General features: G+C 34.8%; 1 protein-coding gene across 6 annotated transcripts in view; it reads left to right on the top strand.

The window, feature by feature from the left end:
- The window catches only part of LOC119638727 (GATA-binding factor C), a 100,965-nt gene that overhangs the window by 46,347 nt on the left and 38,235 nt on the right, over positions 1-16,383 (top strand). For 5 of the 6 annotated variants that reach the window (XM_038035692.1, XM_038035693.1, XM_038035690.1 and 2 more), the window contains exons 3-4: positions 3,743-4,026; positions 4,999-5,758. In XM_038035692.1, coding sequence (XP_037891620.1) covers positions 3,743-4,026; positions 4,999-5,758 — 1,044 coding nt within the window. The remainder of the gene's footprint in view (positions 1-3,742; positions 4,027-4,998; positions 5,759-16,383) is intronic. The other variant, XM_038035696.1, reaches the window with a different exon arrangement.

Raw genomic sequence — 16,383 nt, 5'->3', positions numbered from 1 at the left:
TCAGACTCTTCCACTCCACCAAACAAGCTTCAAGCAACAATTCAAATTGATAAGATTTGACAGAGGCTTATGTTTTACTTTACGACAAACATGGTTTTTATATGAATTTATCCGCTAAGGCCATAAAGATTCTACAATCCATCAATTGTAAGTCGTTACTTCCCATATAACGCCCTTACAAAAGTGCGGGCGAATACATTACCTTATCTGCCGCTCATTCTTTGTTACAGCAAGGTGCCACACAGGTACGGAGGTAGAAACGCTTACGTCGACATTCTTTAGTAAGTGATAGTTCATTGCAAAAATTTCACTTTAAAAGTTCGTCGTTAAAGACACATTTCTACATCGCCAAGTCTGCTTAAAATGTTATTGAATAGAGTCTGGCCCGAGTAGTGCAGCCTTATTGCTTGAAATTTGTGTGTCAAGAAAATAGTCGACGAAAGGACCAACACTTTGCCACTTTTTCAAAGCAGATTTTAGAACTCATTTTCCTACCGTTGAGTCTAGCACTGAATATAGGCTACAGTTTTCAAAGAGTAGCTTAGAATTTGCACACATGAAAAAAAAAGCATTTTTGTAAAAACATTAGAAACTTAAGCATTTAGTGCGTAGTTACAATTCGCCTAAAGCACCTAATAGCTGCTCCTGCCTGCTTTTTCTTTACTCAAGAAATGTTCAATGTTTACACGAACATTACGTTATCAATATCTAAAGCAGAACACATAATACAACAACTAAAGATAATTGAACATGAACGGAAGAGAATGTCATTCGCGAACATATTTTTGGCAAACATTTTGTCAGTTCCTGCAGGTGGAAAGTTAACTGCGAAATGTCAGTGCGTGTTCGCATTGGTTTTGCGTAGATCTTTAAAAAGAAAAAAATAAATAATAATAAAAAACAATAACGCAAAAAGAAAAAGTTTTAGTAATCTGGAGGCTAAAAATGAAAACAGAATACAAACGAAAAAGTTACAGACCACAGCATAAATCATAATTACAATTATGATAATAACAAAAACATACACAACAACAATATATTAAATGCAGTTAGGTTCTTATATTTCTTACTAAACAATAACAGTTTTACGAAACTGTAACAACCAAAAATTTACATACATCTAAAGTGATGTTTTGATCACTACCGAAGTAAACGGAACGAACTATGTCCATTAAAAGTGGATCTTCGAAGCCTCTTAATCCGCATAACTAATGCATGATTTCCTTATCAGTTTGAAACTTTAAATCTCTCACTCTTTCTTTCCTTCTTTCTTTCTCTTTCTCCTGTGTGTATGTGTGTGTGTGTGTGCGTGTGTGTGTGTGTGTGTGCGTATCTCCCTTTCTCCCGTATTTAATAACGTAAAGAATAAAATGAAAACAAGCGAACTGAATACTTACAATAGCTAAGAATTCAAGCACTTTCTGAAAACTTCCAAGCATTTTAATCTGAATCGAAAAAAAGATTCTTAGCCACAAATAAATGAGACCTTAAAGATGAATGCACTTTCATTAGCGAATTTCTTATTCCTTTACTCTTTATCAAGGGCTTTTCCCTAAAATCGAATCAACGAATGATCAAATGTGATGGTGAGTGCAACAATCTTCGCAAAACTGTAGAGGTTTCAAAGAAACGCTTTGGTTCAAAACGACATTGAAACATGAGATCATTGTACGAATAATATTAAGGTTAGGCGTTTGAAGAAATTTTAATCTTGATGAAGAATCGTGATACAATTCCTTTTCAAGACAGTTCTCTAAAATAAGCTAAAATAAATCAAGACCTTTTGAAATATTGGATTGGGGGGATAAACTCTTGCTTTTGGCTCAATTATTTTTTCGGGTTTGGCTTTTCTTCTCTCCTCTGCTCACTAAAATTAGGTATCAGCGAGTCTAGTGCTTAGTGATATTCGATTTATAGAAACGAAAAACATTATAATAAGAAGAGAAACACTAAAGGCTGCTGATAACAACTGAAGGATCGAAATGTAATCTGTGCGACTATTATCTGTTATCATTGTTTCAGCTAATTTTGTGTTCCTCGCCATACATTTTACGCAATGCAATACAGTGTCTTTCGCCGATGAAACATGTATGTCTAAAATCGATTATAGTTAAAAAAGAACAAGACAAGACGGTTGTAGTTAAAAGAAACAAGAAGAAGAACTAGTGTTAAGGATTAAAAGGTATGTTTAAGTTTGTGTACATTCCCGATTTCGGCTTCTTAAAGCATTTCCAAGCTCCTCTGGATTCTTTAATAACAAAACAGTTTTTCTACACTTTTGTGACCTCAAGGGGCCCTAATTACCTTCGCCTTACAGATTTTAGAGATATTTAAAGTGAATGTGGGAAACAATTCGGAATTTTGTTCAAAAATTACAAAATTAAATGTTTTTTCTTCTTTTTCTCAGATACTTATCTTCTCAGAGTTTAACTTATTTTCTAATTTCTTAGGGAAATCGCTTTTGAGATAAGATAAAAATTTTGTTAACACACTGTACAAGTTACTTGTGAATATATACAATATATACAGCGAACATTAATGCTGACAAGCACATAACCTGATGCTGGTAATGCTGACGTTACACTAGTTGTTTGACAAGGAGCTGGTGCAATATTGTTTACGTGCCTATGTATGCGCATGCAACACTATGATCGAAAAATGGTAACTTTTGAATGTACATAAATCTCACTTGGTGTTCGCTAAATTACAGCTTATAAAATGTTAACTTCGCTTATACAATACACAGTACGCCTTAGTTTGTAGAACTAATGAAGGGAGGAGGTAGGAGGCAGATAAGGCATTATTTTCAAGGCGGTAAAGTCTCTACCACATCTGCTACGGTAAAGACAATCAAACTGTTATTGCGTTTATTCCTGGGGCATAAGCAACGATCGATGGATGCCCGGTGCACCATGATCGATCTGTTTGGCTTTAGGACAAAGTTTAACGCGGTTGTTTATGATACAAATTAAACAATTTATGACGACAAACGACGGCAAGTAAACGAATAATCTGCGATATGCAAAAAAATAATAAAAAAAAAATAAGAAAGAAAAAAGAAAGCTTTAAGGATCACCAGTACTTTGTACGGAAATCGTTCCTAAACTTATCAGCTCTAGGCTTAACATAGTTGCATTGACATGGATATGCATACATACGTACATATACATGTAAATGTTTATATAGATATATAGATATATATATATATATATATATATATATATTTATATATTTATACACACATATATATTCAATTGCATCATCGAGCTTCTGCTGCAAGCGGCAGCAAATGGTGCGTTCTGACGGCGGCAGTCATAAATTATAACACTCGCCATTTTTTTTTTTTTTCCTCTTTACTCTTAAAGTCAATGTATTTTCATGGCTATGCCTGTGTATATGTGTGCATACAATTCATACTGTGGCGATTTTTTATGTTGTTTTATTTTGCTTTAAACACCATTTATTATTATAAATCTTGGACGCTTCTGGTTTCCAAATCTCAAACAAAAAAGTATGTAGTATGAAGATAACTAACTATATATAAACAACAAAAGGGCTCACTTTTTACTTTCGAACATTTGTGTGTAGTATATGTGCGGATAACAGACAAAAACCTACACAAAATACATATATAAATTGTTACTGATAATTGATTTAAGGCATCATGACTGCAACAAATCATATAACACTTTAGCTTTGTATAAGTTTTGACCTTATAAGTGTTATTCTTTTTGCTTTACAGCTTCTCGAATGCCATCATCACATTCATCACCTCAAATGTGTCGGCCGCACTTTCATCCACCACTGAGTTCGTGGCTGACCAGCGATCACAAATCGTTTGCACCCGCCAGTCCCTGGGGAAGCCCGTTTGCTTGTCCCCAAGAACCGCAATTGGATCATAAATTATCTCAAGTTGGTCAAACGCATCAATCTTCAGTAACGGGGCAGCATTCGTTTCCGTTTCCTCCCACACCGCCAAAAGATTCAACTCCTGATTCAGTACAAACAGGTCCGTCGGAGTATCAGGTAAAACATTTAATTCAATTTTTCCAATTATTACAAAACTCAGCTGAAAGCTCATTGTTATGGCAATAGAAACTAACACATACTTGAAAGGTACATTACTCTCTTCCACGCACTGAAAGCGGTCCGTCAAGCACTTGCTCATAATTAATTGTTTGTCATTTAAATGAATTAACTGCGTTCTCAAGTCTCGAAAGTCATTGTCCATTTCGTTTGTCCTTCCTAGGTGGCAAAAACAAAAAAATCGTAATATGTTAGGTGGGAAGAGGGAAAAATTTTTATATTATCAGCAGACTTTGATCAAAAACTTTGAACAAAAATTTGTGGTGCTCGGAAGACTAGTTGCTTGCGACGGGGTTTAAAAGCTTGCATGGCTATATTGGGCCAGAACCAAGTTGTACTTTGTTATTGCACCAAGCACTGTTAGGGAATAAATCGTTTCCCATCTATTTCGTGATCTCCTAAACTCACGCTAACGACCAGCCTGTCTCTAACAAAAGTTAAAAGACTTTTGCTTCTATAAAACAGGATCTGGCTTCTATGATGCTACTGCAATTAATTACTAAAGTAGAAAAAGTTGCACTGACATTTTCTTAAACAAACGAAACGTTACGAAAGGTAAGACTCACGATAAGCCATAAAAACCGACTTGGAAAGATGTCTGCAAGCCCAGCGCAAGCACAACGATCCCTATAAAATATATAGAAGCCCTATCATGCATGACCTTAACCCTTTAACAATGTAGGCAAGGTGACTTGGCATCCGTCAGCTAATTCCGTCTTTGTCCGAGACGAATTTTGTAACCAAGTGAAAATAATGCGCACAAGATAATCGCGTTGAGTACGTTTCAGGTACAAATATTAAGTAAAAGTTTTTAAATTAATTAAAAATTATTAATGAAACGTCCGCTTTCGGCACTCTTTTCTTAAAGCATTCCCATCTAACATATTTTTTGTACTCTGCAATTATTTTCAGGCTGTTGTAAACGCTTTTATGCATCAAGCTCAAGCAACAGGAGCTACGACGCTAGCTGATACGAGTTGTGCTTTAGATATAAAACCCACCATACAGAATAGTAATTCGTCGAGCGGTCACAACGGCACTGCCCAGTCATCAGCACCCAAACAACGTGAAGGTACTAATAATAATAACAATCAAACATCCAATAACAACAATAATAGCATTAATAATAGTAATCAAAATAATAATTCAATACAAACGAATCACAATCAGACTCATGTTCCCTCTTCATCGTCAGGAGGTGCGACTACCTCGGCGTCACAAAACGCTGCGCACCATTCGAATAGTAGTAATACCGGTCTCTTCGATGGGGTCGCACAAGGGCACTACGGCAGCTTGGGCAGTTCGGGGCTGGGGAGTAGTAATGGTGTTGCGGGCAACACGAACAATAGCAATTATGATAGCAGTTATGTGTCGTATGCGGCACATCATCATGCGGCTGCTCAACATCAAGCGGCAGCCGCTGCTGCAGCTGGTATGTTTCAAAGTTCCTCAATGGCGGCAGCGGCCGTTGCCCGACATCATCATCATAGCCATCATCATCACGGTATGGGGAGCGCCGGGACATCGAGTATGGCCCATGGTATCGGCGTCGGACATGGTATGTCGGGCGCCTTAGGGGGCAATTCGAACAGTACAACAGGTTTCAGCAGTGGGAACTCGGCAGATGTGAAGCCGGACGTTAAACCGCGTACAAAGCCACGGACAAGTGCTGGTAAGCAAGACAAAATTTCAACAAATAACACATAACTTTGTTGATGGTGTGGGTGAATAACATTCTTTTCGCTATATATTAAATTTAATTCTTTACGTTATTTACTCATTAATTTGTTTATTCAGTTCTTGTTTTTTTCTTCTTTCCTTTTTTTTGTTCTTTCTTTTACAACAATTACTTTATTTCCATTTGGTTTAATGTTTTATGATTTAAAAAAAAAAAAAGAAAAACAATTTTTTTTAATATCTGTACATACACTTGAAAATATTATGCACAGAAAATGAAAATTTTGCATTATTTTTTATTACACATACGCGTATATTTCGAATGTAAATGAATCGTGAGACCCTTTTTTGTTTTTGGTTATTCTTTCTGTTTGTTTTTGTTTTCCTTTTTTTTTTTTTTTTGCTTTTTTTTTGTCTTCAAGGCACTTGACATGGTTATAAGGTTCACATCCTAACCAATCTCTAAAACTGGGTATAGTGTGTATTTGCTTCGAGAGCATCTGTGTATGTGTGTGTGTCATTTGTTTTGTATAGAGAACGGCCACTTGAGCATGTACGTTGCGCGTGTGTGTGTATGTGTGTATATGTGCGATTATTTTTTTTTTTTTTTTTTTTTTTGCTAAAACCACGAAACTATGTTTCAAAATGTGCACTCATTGTTATTGTTATTGTTGTTGTTTTGTTGCTACTAATTACACATATTTACGTAAAATTTTTTTTGTTTTTTTTATTTTTTTGAAGTACAATACATGCACTTACTTACTGACTTTAGTATATACCTTTAGTGTACCTAACTACCTACCTATCTGTGTATTGAATACGTTGGCGTGTGAATTTTACGCAGCGACATTAGCATTGTGTACTGAATGTGTCGTGTGTTTGTGTATACTTATGTATATGTATTGTATTCTTCCCTCAACATTCACTCATTCTTCGGCGGTTCAGTGTCGTTCGTTCTTGTTTTTATTGTTTTTGTTTTTGTCTTGTCATCATCTTAGTTGGTTGCATTTGTTAATTACATTTTAGTGTACGCCGAGTCTCATGTGAGCTGCTTTACTAACTCTTGACTAACGTAGATACGTGTAGGTATACAAAAGTTTAAACGCATGCACAAATATATACATATATATTTATATGTATATATGTATAAATATATGTAGTGTGTAATATGTGCTTTTATTCAAACCAGTGTACCCAAGTATTTTCGTTTAAAGTTGACAGAAATATATATTTTTTTACAACATTTTCGTTACTGTTGTCATTATTGCGGTTATTTATTCCATTTTTTCCCCATTTTTACTTTAGTTCTGAATAATGTTGTTTTCTCGCAGTTGTAAAATGCCCGGCAATATTTTTTATCCGTAGAATTAACATGCAATGTTATAACACCTGCTGCTGCTGCTGCTGCTTTGTTGTTTTATATTGTGCGTGTTTGTGTGTGTGTGTACGAATGTCTGTTTGTGTATTTGTTTTTTCACCACCGCCGAAAGTTAGAAATTTATTCATTGTCTCTTAATTCGCATACGCAATGGGGTCTAGACGATGTGTTCCCAGCGAGCTTAACTGTTTAACTGCGAAAATCCCAGTTAAAGCGTAAGTAGTCCCCTAGGCTCCCGGTGTCTTCTTGCTTGTTACGCCAGTTTAAATGTTATAAAAACCATGAAATCTAGCAACTACTATGTAGTTATTTTTCTGCTTAGGGCTTGAGGGAAAAGGTGAATAAAACTATATACTAAATTTTTATTTTCAAAAATTGGTTTAAAAAGTAACTGGTTTTAAAAACTTCATTTCCACCTTCTCTTTAATTATGAACAATTCATCCCTCAGGACACAAATCCCTCATTTTAGTTGGCTACAATGTTTATGTTAATAATTTAAGAAGAAAATTCAGTAGGAACGGAGACAAACGGTAACACGTTTCCGATGCTGACACTGATTGACTTGTTCCATCCGGTAGAAATGTTTTTGTAAAAAGTGTGACGCAAGAATACAGAACATTTTACACATAATCGAAAAACATTTTCGAATAAACTGGAAATAGTGTGAAGCGATCTATGGAATTTAAACAAAACAGTCAAAATATTATGCTTGCAGTTTTTAAATAATAAAAAAAAGTTTTAAGAAAAAGAAGTGAGCTTTGAACAAAAAAGAAGAGATGCCATTCACTTTCTTCATCCATGCATGACGACTTGGTAACGTTTTTTTCAAATAACTTATGGTACGAATGACCACAAGTAAGGTGACGAAGAGTCTGCTCCAAATTTCATATCACTTGTAGGAACTGCGAGCGAAAATTCGTCTCCCTCTAGTGAAAATTTCTTCTTGAAGGCGCAATAGTACTTTACTACCTGCACTGATGTGAGATAAAACTCTTTGTGTGCAAAATGCCAACTTTGTCATAGCAGTGGGAAATAATTGTCTTGCAAATGCTTTTTGCAAGACGTCCTTTAAAAGACGAAGGTTCACTAAAGGCTTTATCTTGTTGATGTACGGGTTTTTAGTGCATGTGAATGAAATATAAGCTGAAGGGAAACTTGAAACTTTTCAACTTTGAAGACATTATTGAATAAATGGACGAAAGACGTGCGGTTCCGTCAGACATTTGTTCAAATTTTTGGTTCGGCTTTAGACACTCAAGTTAAATTAACCGCAATTAGCGAAATTATGGCCAAAGCCACAAATCCATTTAATTGATTTTCAAACTTTATATACATTTTAAAGCAACTTCTGGTACCACTTCGTATGGGACAACACTAACGTGTCTATTTATGACCCCTCCCGTAACAGCATAAGTTACAGCGTTAAAAAATAAATCGTATGGTTTGTTTGAAGAAGGACGGCTATGCCAAGAGGCAAGAGACAATAACAGAAATAAAAAAGCCTCCAACATACAGACATAGTGAGTCCAACCAAGTAAACATGCACAATGAAGCTCAATATTCATGACTCCTTTAGTACGAGCATAGGAGAACGAGTTGAACTCAACTCAGTCTGATATAATGAAGCCCTCCGTCAAAAGTAGGACGGTCGCAACATACCGAACGACAGATTGAAAGCATTTTTCATTAGAACGCTATTCTATTGGATATACTCAAAGATCCCTCCGGCAGACGTTACAGCGCTTGAGTGGAATGAGTTATTCGTGAAAATTTTCTATATTAAAAAAAATACATGCAATTTCTGTCTTTATCTAAAAATGATAAATAATTTGAGATGTTGTTCGCTCTTTTATACAAAACTTGAAAGCCATAAATATGACTTCTTTAACAGACTGACAGAAGGAAAGCCGGGATGGCGGAAAACTTTCACTTCACACTAAAAAAAAATATGTAAATGATATTCGAAAGCAGTAAAGAAATTCGCAATGGAAGTTACCATACTAGAAATATAGCTATCATGTTGTAATGTATAACTAATTTGCAATATTTGTAATAAATACAAATTAATGCCGATACTTGTATGGAATCATATAAAAAAACTTATATAATTGACAATAGTATAGCCACGATAAATCGGACTGAGATTTGAACCCGCGAACACCGACTTGGTATTCGCGATTCCTCTCTAGTCAACTATGCGGCAGCTAGAACTCAAAAGTCTTGCAGCCTCCCCGCTTGTTTTTTTTTGTTTAGCTTAGAATTTTAATTGTTGTATTATTAAAATAAAAGAAATAAATTAATAAACGGTATGTCAATGAGTTAACTGAAAATTTCACAATCGTCAAAGCAGTCAATTTAGAATTATTTTTATTGCACAAACAAATCTAAAAGAATTCAAAATGAAAAAAAAAATGCAAGCAAACGATTTCTTCTTCTTTCTAATGCTTCAAAGGAGTAAAGAACATATTGAAGCATTTCCTTCGTAATTATTATACAAGTCACTTCGAGTCCGACTTGTTTTCAAAATAGTCAGTCATCCTCACAATATGCAATCTATGACAGGCACTAAGATAAAGCTTGATATTTATCACAAACCTATGGAAGTTTCAGTCTAGTTCAAATCGGTTGTGTTCGATCGGATCATGGACTCTCTCTTATTGCAATAATTGAGGTCTTGAATACGAGAAAAATCATTTCAAACACTTGCCCTCTTGTATTCAATCCATAGTTCTCCATAGTCCTTTTTGATTATACAGGCAAACAAAAAATTGTATATCCCTTTGTTGAAAAGACTTACTTCAGTTAGGTATTAGTAGGTCAAGTTGAAAAATGCCCAAATCACACTAAAAAAGTGTTACAAAAAACTCAGTTACATGTTCTTGTCCAACGTTTGCGTACTTTTTGTGATTACATTGTGACTTTTTCTCTGAAGCAAAAAAAAAAAAAAAAAATGAAAACTAAATCATTTTAAATAAAAGAATTCATTAAAGGTTTTGAGCAGCGTGAAGGACTAAGCAGAGAATATATTATTTAATCAACACAAACGAAACGATGACATTTTAATAGTAATGTTATTAGGAAGACGAACAAATGATGATAATGGGGGGGACTATCAATATTGATTTAAATTTCGCTTTACGTCGCACGAAACCATTCTTAATAATAACTTTAATAAGTTTAACCAAACCATTGGTGTACATATATTTTTTAATTGCATACAAAAACGACAATCGTACACAAGTGTGTATATAAAAGAATCAAGGAATCCAACTATTTGCTCATTGTGCCGTACATTGTATTTTATAATCGATATTGTTAAGAGCACCTTTTTATTGCACCAAACAAAAAACAAAGCAGAAAACAGCTAAAAAAAAGCGCAATTGACACACACGTCAATTTTCTTTCTTCGATGTATGTATGCATGCATGCTTGTCTGCCTGGTTGCTTGCTGGCTAGCTTACTTGCCTGCCTGCCTGCCTGCCTGCCTGCATAGGTAGACACGCATAAATGTGTATATGTTCGTATGCTTACTGTTTTCGATTTTAGAATTCGAGTTATTGTTCTTTATTGTGGGCCCTTACCACCCGGGTATCGTCAGCCACCAAATGCTTACCATTGGAAGTAATATGAACGTTAAATGACAAGTTATCGCGGGTGTAATAACATATGTTTGTCCCTCTGTAGCATAGGATGCCGTTGTATCGAGCTGAGGAAAAGGTAAACGATTAAAGGACAAACAAAACAAAAGCGAGGTCATAAACAATTCAAGTCGACTTCGTTGATACTCGACATTTATGTATATATGACGTAAAGAAATTTCTTCTCTAGGTTGTACGGCATACACTCATGCTGCTGATGGGCATTTCTTAAATATGCACGATTATGGAGTACAGATGGATAAAACTTATCTTTTTTGAAATATGTAGTTAGTACAGAAACTCCAGAAGTAAAATAATCCCAAAAGTATTAAATACCAGACATAAAAGGCACTTAAAGGGATCCATTCAACTTTAGTAGTTTTAGTCATGCTTTACTTTTTCTTCAGAAAAGGCATCAGGACACCCTCGAGTAGATCCTCTAGTTTGTGAGTTGCTGCCATCGCAGAACCAAACTCCCCTCCTTTATCCACTAAAGACCGTACTTGCCTACAGCAACGTGTACCCAACGTATTACTTTTCACCGTATAACCGCATGTTCGTCTGAGATTCGTTAATAAGACCCTTCTATCTCTAAGGATTTTACTTGAATACCTGCTCATGTGTATCTTAAAGTCATGGCATCCTAGAGTATATGATAGAAACACTGCGTGACCCATCGCGCCTAGGATGAATTTCTGATTCACTTCTTGCAACCAAATCGCTTGGTTCTTGATGATTTACTATAACATTTTTGCAATTTTTAAAAATCGCGTACTGTAGCATATTGCCAACCTTTATAGATAGATTCTATCATTTGTAAAGTGTACTCTTAGTACATTACCTTTTGCGAGTTTTTTGCGAGCAAATATTTATAGATCTTTAGATCGTGTTTAGCGTGTTACAAAAACACTTAAGCATCCAAATCTAATCAAAAATTGCCGCATCTATTTGAAAGGACTAACCTTACTGTCATTTAATTGTGAATGCAACCATAATTGACCTTAAGTGTGCCTTCGTTTGGCTTCGTCTGCCTTATTTGCCCCATTTTTCATAGTTAACCTTTAGAAGAAAGGCGTTACACTTACTTGAACAAACCACTTGCCATTCCTAGGTAAATGTAAGAGGAACTCAATAAAGCGTCTGTTTCACCTAGTTCATCGATCTCATCATGTTCATCAAGGAGTCCAATTTTGTCAAATTTCAAAACTAAAATGAGTTCGGGTCGCCCTTACACTAATCTCATATAGCTAATGCCAACCAAATTCTTTAGAAGGATTATGCTGACAATCCATACGATATGAAAAATGGTTAAAAGCCGCCCTTGCCCTTATACATATTCGTGAAAATTAATGTTAAAGAAATTATCTAAATCGTTATTGCTAAGCTATTGGAAAAAGCTTACTGTCTGCAATCGGATTAATGTTTAGAGCTCTTAGACATGTCCTAGCAAGTAGGTTTCATTTAAATTTATGTGTCATGCAGGTAATAAGAGTAGAAAAAAATGTTCATGAAAATTAACCGCAATTGAACTAAGATCGATTAGTTGTCGGGCAGATTCCGAAAATGGCCACTCGTTGTCGCCGTTTAATTGCAAAAAAACAATTAAAGAAAAATAAATTCAACGTGAACTTGGTATTCAACATTGGTGGCTCGCCCTATTTGCTAGCTTAGGAGTGCGCCTTCTCACTTTGGTATAACTCGTTTCACATCGATTCGGGTCCACTTTGATCTCTGTCTCCGTCAGGGTGCAATGACCACATGGCTTTTTACCCATATAGGACGTGATGGGTATAAAATCTTTCGGTGAAAGCTTTATTATAAGCTTTCTCTCTCTCTATCTTTCTCGCTTGTTCTCAATCTTTCTTTTTTTACTTCAAAACGTAAGTGCTATTCCGTTTCTTATTATGCGATTCTGTGTAAATTTGGTTGGTTTAGTTTGGTTTGGTTTGGTTGAATGCAATGAAAAATCTTAGTCTGATTGTGCAGCACCAGCAGTGGAAGCGCAGAAATCATTTAATCTTCATTGATACATAGAAGTCGTTTGACAAAAACGTCCCCCAAGAAAACGGTTGTCATGAATGCAGTCTTGGTAATTGATATGGGTTGTCCGGTTCGTAATGTTGAAATTTCTTATAACCTGGCCGGCAAAGCACTTGATTGTTAGCTATTGTTTGGTGGCTTAGTTTAGTGCCACCGTTGAACAGTCTGATGGTGGTTTTGTTTGACAGCTTGTTGTGTTTCGCCTGTGTTTCTACATATATATATATATATATATTTATATATAAATATATGAGACTTTATATGAATGTGTATTCATATATGCATGTATATGAGTGTGTGTGTGTGTGTGTGTGTGTATCTGTGTTTTGTTTTTCACTAAAATCTCTTAAAGAGGCGCTTGCGTTTTAAAAGCCATTTCATTCGTTCAACACACCATTGCTTGGCAATGATTTTTGCGGTTTCTGGCGCAAATGTCGTTATTGCTTTATGTACGATGTGTCTTTCACTGTTTTTGTTGGATTTATTTTCCTCCTTTTTTTTTTTTGTTTTGGTTAATTTTTTGTTTTTTTTCCCTTCTTACTTTATTTATTTTGTTTCTTTAATACGTTCGCATTGTGTTGGGCTTATTTTGATTTCATTTACATACATATTTATTTATTTATTATTTGATTGTTTTCATTTTATTGTATTTACGCAAAAGTATACATTAAGAAAATTCATGCGTATGCGCGAAAGTATTGGTTTTTTGCCTTCGTTGCTGATTTTGTTCTCTTTGTCTTTTGTTTTTTTTTCCTTTTGGTTCTGTGTTTTGTTTTTTTGTTAACAAACACCAACACACCTATTTACTCACATCAATGTGTCGTTTTGTCTTGTTCACCAGCGAAAAACGTATTTTTTTTTTTTTGTCTTTTTCACTGAATGTCAAACGATTTGATTTTGCTTACTGACGAACATGTACTTTACGACCTTTAACTGAATTATTACCAATTTTGTACAATACCTACAAGCCAATCATGTATAAATTTTGAAAAAAAAAAAAAAAAAAAAAAAAAAAAAAAAAACAAATTTATAAAGATTTAAAAAAAGTAAAATTTCTATAGCAAATCGTTATTACTTTTTAAGAAGAAATGCCTGAGACAGCTGGACATGTGATAAAACTCATAAACATTTTACTTCATTCCAATCAATATAAACTATTCAAGATATGCATACCATGGACCAGTAACTAAGAAATTAAAAATGTGGTCAGGATTCCTAGAAATGCAGTTTTTACACTTAACTGCAGCCAACATCGCCACTAAACAACCATTACGATAACAAACTGTAATCAAGACGAAAAATAAAACACAAAAAATTAGAAGAAAAAATGAAAATACTCAACAACAATAACATAAAGCAACAACAACAACAAAAACTACAGTTACACATAAACACTAAATCATCTACAAGCGACAGGAAGACAAAAAAAAACAAAAAAGGAAATCTTGGAACGAATCATCGGACACCTATTACTTAAGAGTAATTCATATCAGAATTACTTTAGTTTTTGTTAACGATAAATGTTTTAGGAACTTAGGATAAGAATCACTTTGCCACAACATTTCGAACTCTTTTTTATGATATTTAGAAATATTATAATTTTAAATTAACGAACAGTAGATCAACAAAGTTAAAAATGCACAGTTGATTAGCAAATATAACCGATTCTCAACACAGTCATGCCCAACTAAATTCATTAAAATGAAACCTACAACAATAGAAAAAATAAATAAATAAACAGAGAGTCTTGGAGAGATGAATAGACACGCTTGAACTTAGCAGCCGTCAGGCAACCAAATCGACAGACTCAAAGATGGGCTTGCAAACGAATATTTCCCGTATAAATGATTAACGAGAAGCGAACGGATACGAAGTCCGCAGGGAAGTACGGTCACTGGGGATAAATGGCCTCGTAAATGAACAGTGAATGAAGAAGTGAATCAGACTGGACACTGGAATTACGGGAACATCTCACTGAACGCAATCTTAAGGACGTACCAATAAACAGATAGTGCAAAAAAGAAAGGCGGGTGGCCTTCAACTTATTGAAGACATTCTCGGAGAAAGTTGGGTAGCTGGCAATCAATATATAAGCGACCGACAAAATGAATGGATCGACATGCATGGCAATACCAATCATACGTAAGGAGAACAGAATATCAAGTGCACAAAGTCATAGATTGATCTTATCTATCTATTGATAAGAAAAACAATAAGCGCCAACACAAATTCAATTGGACAGACAGACGTAATGGAAGTAATAGAAGCGAAAACTCAACGAACAGACAACTAAATGGATGTAGGTCTACAACATATTTGAACGGACATAGTTCAATCAATCGTATTTTATACTAAGTAGACAAATTTAGAAGTGCACAAGCTTACAAACAAACAAGCGCTTAATAAGCGTGGCAATTGAAAGAAAAATCGACCAAAGTAGAGATAGAGTGATAGACAGACTCTAAATTAACTTCATTTGAACCCAAATAAACAGGCGCGCAAAAGAGATACACTTGCAAACAGACAGCCACTCAACGAACCGGCAGAGAGGATTTGCTGAAGTCATTCAAGATTTCTTGTTAATCAAAAGATCTCTATATGTGTTCCTCTTACATATTTATATATATATATAATGTTACAAAGGGTATGAGGCATTTAATATACTTTTTTATAGTATTAAGATGGTGGCGGGTAAAAAAATGGAAAAAAAACCTGTTACTTATAGTCTGTCTCGGAAGGTTTTCTGGGTAAGCATGCACATATACTAAAAGAAAACTGTCATCATCATTATTTTCTGTGATGTACATTAACACACGTATAAATATATTATTATGTGTATTATGTTTATATACATTTATAAAAACTAAAAACTACAAAAATTGTATTGAATGTTGTGTATGTTTCGCTGTTTGCTGTTTACTGCTTATAAATATATACGTACATATGTAGGTATGTTTGTATGTATAAATGATGATGCGCGTTTTCTCAGCAAAATGAGAGCCATGGCAAGTGGGCAAATTAATGATCATAAAGCAGAGAGTTTCAGACACGGTTAACATACCGAAATGGAGACAGTCACATACATGTGCATAGACATATAAACATAGATATATATATATATATATATATATATATATGGGCATGGATGTTGTACGTGCCCGTCTAAAGCAAGAGATCACAAGATTCTTAATGGTACACTACAGCGTGTACTTGCCATGTCAACTTGAAAAAAAGGCTTCCTAAACTCCACGTACATGTGTATGCATGTATGCTTGTATATATAACGGCCAGGCAAACCAAACATAAAAAGGTCATTTCACATGCATACTTACTTACATACGTAGTAAGTGTGGTCGCTTTAAAACATGAATTCTTTTTATTTTTTACGAAGATGCGTGCACACATACACACACATGCACACATTTATACATACACTCATACCCGTGATCACTACTATTTGGCTATTTGACATTGGCTTGATAAAAAAAGGTCCACAGCGCACACGCAGAAGACAAAAAGTAAAAAAAAAATGTAAATAAATAAAAAAATAACTAAAATATAAA

This window comes from Glossina fuscipes, unplaced genomic scaffold, assembly GCF_014805625.2.
Source record: "Glossina fuscipes isolate IAEA_lab_2018 unplaced genomic scaffold, Yale_Gfus_2 109, whole genome shotgun sequence".
Taxonomy (NCBI): Eukaryota; Metazoa; Arthropoda; class Insecta; order Diptera; family Glossinidae; genus Glossina; species Glossina fuscipes.
The sequence above is the reverse complement of the archived record's forward strand: the minus strand, read 5'-3'. Positions and strand labels throughout refer to the sequence as shown.